Source organism: Paracoccidioides lutzii (assembly GCF_000150705.2).
Source record: "Paracoccidioides lutzii Pb01 unplaced genomic scaffold supercont2.7, whole genome shotgun sequence".
Classification (NCBI taxonomy): Eukaryota; Fungi; Ascomycota; class Eurotiomycetes; order Onygenales; family Ajellomycetaceae; genus Paracoccidioides; species Paracoccidioides lutzii.
The window spans coordinates 1,152,618-1,158,617 of NW_015440953.1; the positions used below are offsets into that span (position 1 = coordinate 1,152,618).

The window sequence follows — 6,000 nt, forward strand, 5'->3', positions numbered from 1 at the left end:
TATAGGCGAGAACGGGAGAGGGGAAATTTGAAAACGGTCATCCATACGCTGAAAACAGAGATGTATATATACGTATGAAAAAGAAAGGAAAAAAGGAGAAATACATGCCAAGCCGCCTTCCATCCCATGCCCAATGTCGAAAGTCAATGCCATACCAATACCAATACCAATGTCAATGCCAATGTTCACATACCAACATCCTCCACCAGTAACCTCCTTCCTCACGAGAAAGACACAAATTTCGGATCCCTCGGCCTCCCATCGGGCCCAATATTATTCTTCACAAATCTCTGTTGCATATACAATCTCCTCGCCTCATTGAAATCCACCCGTCTGCGCTTCATGATCTTCAACACCTCCCGTTTGCCCGCTGCGTCGAGGCCGCCGCGCGAATCACCTTCGTCAACGTTGGCGGATAGATCGAAATCGGAGGAGGTGAGGCCGGCTTCGATGTCGCCGGTAAAACTTGTGGGGAGGCGGGAGTAGAGGTAGTTGGGTAGCGGGAGGTGGGGGAGCCAGTGGGTGCGGGTTAAGTAGAGGGCTATGATGGGATTGTTAGTGGATGGTGGTTTGGAAAGGGGTTGGGGGTGGGGGGAGACATTTTACCTGTGCCTGTGATAAGGAAGAGGAAGGTGAGGGAGTATAGGAGATAAGACATCATGTATATTGTTTGTGGTTGTGTCGGATACGGCGGGTATTGGTAAGGGTGGATTGAGAGGTTTTAGCGCAAACAGAGCGTGGATGATTGTAATAGGAAATTCGCACTCGTTGTAGGGTAACTAGAAAGGAACCGCTGTATTATAAAAGAATAATAAAAGAATGGCTACGTATAGTAGAGTGAGGCTATCTCGAGCTCATATGGGGCTTTGTGTGCCAGATGCCGCAGGATGCACATGTTCTGGCGGCGGGAAGTTGCCTGTGTGGGTGTTGTCTGTTGTCTGGCTGCCGGTGGCCCCTTGTTGTTCAGAGTGTATCAGATAGCATATTGTTGCTGTTGTTGTCTATGTATAATATCCTCCTCTTGTCGACTTCCGATGTTGTCCCTCTCAGCCGAACTCAAGAATAGCTCGAAGTTAGCGGGGCGATCATATATACTGCTAACTCAGCTATACATCATGTGACCACTGTCCCGGAACCACAGTAGCTCCATCCATCTTACGGGTCTAGACCCAAACGGGAGATGTTAGCGAGCCGAAAGAGGCAAAGTGCAGTATTGGCAGCCGGGCACCGACCAAGTGCTACACAACAACTAATAAAATACTGCCGCAGTGAGGAGTCTCTGGCAGCAAAAAGGCAGTCGAATATATCAAGTCTACCAAGTCAAGTCCAAGACTCTCTCCAAACTGTCTGTCATATATTCCAACTCGACTCGACTCACTCCACAGCCCACCATGTCGTACGTAGGCAAACCTAATGTGTCGGACGACCTCGTTTGGGAGATTACCCGTACGTCATTTTGGTTGAATTCTCCGCCGTTGGGAAAGCCAGCTAGACACCAGCTGAATCGTCGCTAACTGATGGACTGGGTTGATAACAGGCTCCCAGAACTCGTTCCTGGTGAAGTGTGCTGGTGCTCAATTCTCCCGCGACCCTCTTAACTTAGTCAACAAGCACTCGCGAAAGGTGTGCTATTTTATTTATCTTGAACAATGCGAGTTTATTCTTATTCCTGGGGAAGAAACTGACGTTGGTACCTATACACTTTAGTATGCCGGATTCGTAAACTGCAAGGTACGGGATATTCTGGACAAAGCTAGGAGAAAAGTGAAAATAAAGAAATACAATCGGGGTCACCATCGGTTATGCAAATGGCATTGATTGGATTGGCATTGATTTATGAGATAAACCTTTATAGGCCATTGGAATCCAACCCACTGAGGAGGGAACCATTGCCGTCACCACCAAAAAACCCGCTACCATCCACAAGCCCGCCTCCAGTACCGCCACCAATACCTACAGCTCCACCGCTACCAACAGAAAGTAAGCTTGAATCCTGATATATTCGAAGATAGAAAGAAGGAAAAGAAAAGAAAAGAAAAGGGAATTGGAAACACAACTACGAAGTTCGGCGCTGGGAGGACTTTATGCGTCTTTCTTTTTGTGAAAAGAAATGGAATGAACCTGGCTGATGCGGAAATTGTGCTATAGGATCTACAAAGGCATCGCCAGCACTGCTGCCAAGAGCGGATATCGCGCTGATCTCCGCGCAGAGGCCGTCGGGCGTGCCAGCGCCATTCGAATGTCGCAACGCCCGAAGAAAGAGGTTCCGGAGAAGAAGCTTAGAGGTGCCAAAGCGCGGAAGGCTGCTGAGGTGTCCTCGTAGGGGGATTGAGTGAGAGCGGGTGAGAGATGTTTTGATGGGACGGTGAGCGGGAGTTTTTGTGTGTCCTTTTAATGAGCTACTAGGGATTAAAAATGGAAGATCCTCTCTTTGATGGTATAGGGAGGTATCCGGAGGGACCTAAGGTGAAACAAGGACCAAGTATTAAAAGGAATGGGATAAGGGCTCCGTTTCTGATAAATTCATTCTTCCAAATCAATTCCTTTACTTTTTTCTTCTTTATTTTCCTTCCCTTTTTTTTAATTTATATATTTTACAGAAGGAAATTGGTATATCAATCAAATAGTGATGATTCCCATTCTGTTTACAGCTCTTTTTGGATTCGTGAACTAAGCCAGGCCCATGAAAACATCCTTGATATATCATATTCCGTGCATCGTTTATCATTGGCGGATAATGATCATGTCTCTGGAACTGGGAACTAGCACTTCCGGCCAGGCACACGCGATTCCCGCGTTGTAGACATGATTTTATCGTGGTGCAAAAATACTTTTAAGGGATGGGTATTTACCTAGGTTCCCAGGAATATGTGACGTTAACTATAGGTGAAGAATTTCCGCAACCTCCCGAGGAAATGCTGGTCAACAGGATTGGCCGGAACCATGAGCGGTTGGAAGGGCCCTTAAACTGAAATTCACTCTGTAAGCGATCATCGAGTTGACCACATCACTAAGTTGGCCACCTTTTCCCTCTCAGCAAATTATCTACATTCAAATATGAATTTCTCAACAACCATAGAAAATCAAGCTTTAAATCAAGAAAGGAGACTTCTTCTACCCAGAACATATAAAACTAGACAAGTCAAAAGAATCTTTAGTTTAATGAATAATATTTATAAATAAAAGAGATCTCAGACATTTTTCTGAATCATAAATATATGAGATAAAGTTTAATTTATTATCTATAATTGAAAAATATTAAAATTGAAAATTTAATATTATTATAAATTAAAAAATAAATTATATATATATATATTATTATTATTATTAAACTATTTAATATTTTATATTTTATAAATTATTTAATTAAACTTTTAATTAAAATATTAAAAATTAACTTGTATAAAAAATTTAATTTAATAAATAATAATTATAAATAAAAAAAATTAATTTCTTTAAATTAAAATATATAAAATATAATATATTTATTATTTTTTATTTAAATTAAATTTACTATAAAATAAAATAATTTTAATTTATTATATATTATAAAAAATTAAAAATTAAAAATTATTATAAATATAATTATAAATAAATTATATAAAAAAGTTTTAAAAAATAAAAAATATAATATAATAATATAAAAATATAAATAAAAATATTTATAATTTTGATAAAATTAATTTTTAAATAAAAATTATTAATAATTAATATAATAACTTAAATCTAAAAAATATAAAATATTAGTTTTTATAGTTAAAAAATTAGAAATAAATAACTATTATTAAAAAAACTAATTTACTTAATTAAATATTATCTAAAATAAATATATTAGAAATTAAAAATTATTAAATTTTATAATAAAAAAGTAATAATTAATTAAATAATTAAAATTAATAAAAATAACTAAATTATAAATAAATTAAATATAATTTATTTTATAAAAGTCTTTAATATTAAAGCTTATATAACTAATAAATATAAATTATTAAATATAAATAAATATATAAATAAAAATAAAAAATTATATAAAATTAAAGATTATTTATATTAATAAAAAATTTATAAATATTTTATTTTATAATTAAAAAAAAGATATTTAAAAACTTTATTATATAAATTAAATAAAATTTTTAAATATTAACATATTTAATTTTATATAATAATATTAACTATTAAATTAATATATAATTATTGAGTTATAAAAATTAATATTATTTAAAAAAAATAATAATAACTATTTAATTATAATATAATAATTACTCTGTAAATAATTATATTATAAATAAATATTTTATAAAAATTATTTAAAAATAATATAATAGCTATTAGTAAAAAAAAGTATATAAAATTTTTTTATAGTTTTATTTTATAGATTATATTAATATTTTATTAAAATATTCTCTTAAGTAAAAATTTAAAATTTTATATATATATATATTTTACTAGTAATTGATATATTATTATAATATAATAATCAATATAGTATTTAATACTATTATATTTATTTTATTAATAGCTAAATATATATTTATTTATATATTTATTATAAATTAAAATTATTTTATGAATTATATAAAAATATAAAATAGTTAAAACTTTAAATAATAAAATTAAATAATATATAAAACTATTATTTAATTTAATTAATTAAAAAAATATTAATTAATTATATATAATATTATTATATTAATAAATTAAAATAAAAAGTTAATAATTATAATTTTTTAAAAAAAATAAAAATAAAATTATATATTTAAAAATTAAAATAAAAATTTAATAATTAAAAAATAATTATTATTATAATTTAATTTAAAATCAATATAAAAAATATAAAAACTTTAATTTATTTATTTAACTAGATAAATATAATAAAAACACTAAATTAAAAATTATAATATGATATAAATAAGTAATCAGATATAAAGAAATAATTAAAAATTAAAATAAATTAATCTTTAAAATAGATTAATATTAATTCATATTATAAGTAGCTATACTATAATATTATCTCTCAGTTTAAAAATTTATTTATTTTTAAGTAGTTATATTAGAAGAAAAAGAGTAAATAAAATAAAAATTTATCTAGTTTATTAATAAATTAATTATCTTAATTATTATTTATTAGGTTTTTATAAATTTTTTTTATATTTTATTGATATTAAAATCATCATTATCAGATTATTATTTAAAGACTAAGATTTATTTAATAGTTTAATAATAATAATAAGATTTAAAAAAATATAAATAAAAATAATATTATTTAACTTAATAATTATTAAATTTATAATATATATAATAGTCTTTTTGATAATAATTCTCTTATTGAGAAGATAAAATTGATAAAGTATATAATAAAAAATTATATAAAAAGTTAAAAATATTAAATTAATTTTAATTTAAATTTATAAAATTATAATAATCAGAGTAATTATAATAAAAATATTAAAAAATATAGAATAAAAATAAAAAAAATTAGAAACTAATTATTAAATAATATATAGAAATTTTTTATATATATAAAAAAAATTTAATTAATTCTAAACTTTAATCTCATAAAGAATATATTTAAATTTAGTAATATATATTATTAAAAACTTATTTGATCTCTGATTTAAATTATATAATTTATCTTTTATCTTAATTATATTATTTTAATTACTATATATGTATATATAAATTAATTAAAAATTAAATTATAGTTTTAATTTTCTACTTCTTTAGCTAAAACTAGCTAAAGAAAAATTATATTTAAATCTAAATTCAAGTAAATATAATAGAACTAAGTAAATGAATTTTTAATAATAACTCAATTAATATATAATTTAACTTTAAATAAGAAAAGTTAAATATCAAATTTTAGAATTTAATTAATAAATTTTTCAAAATTTAATAATTAAAATTTTAAATAAATAAAATTAAAAGTTATTTAAAATTATTTATAATAATTAATATTTAGTATATAAAAATTTATATTTAATTTATAGTTATTGATTTTGA

General features: G+C 27.4%; 2 protein-coding genes across 2 annotated transcripts; one reads left to right on the forward strand and one right to left on the reverse strand.

The window, feature by feature from the left end:
* Nucleotides 1-221: 221 nt before the first annotated feature.
* Nucleotides 222-658, reverse strand: PAAG_03663 (hypothetical protein; the record flags this gene model as incomplete). The annotated part of the gene is made up of 2 exons (XM_002795073.2): nucleotides 222-541; nucleotides 607-658. The coding sequence occupies 2 exons, from the start codon at nucleotides 656-658 to the stop codon at nucleotides 222-224; spliced, it is 372 nt and encodes a 123-aa protein (XP_002795119.2).
* A 733-nt stretch (nucleotides 659-1,391) lies between these two features.
* PAAG_03664 (hypothetical protein) lies at nucleotides 1,392-2,323 on the forward strand (the record flags this gene model as incomplete). The annotated part of the gene is made up of 5 exons (XM_002795074.2): nucleotides 1,392-1,446; nucleotides 1,538-1,623; nucleotides 1,708-1,731; nucleotides 1,856-1,980; nucleotides 2,149-2,323. The coding sequence occupies 5 exons, from the start codon at nucleotides 1,392-1,394 to the stop codon at nucleotides 2,321-2,323; spliced, it is 465 nt and encodes a 154-aa protein (XP_002795120.1).
* Between the last annotated feature and the right edge of the window lie 3,677 nt (nucleotides 2,324-6,000).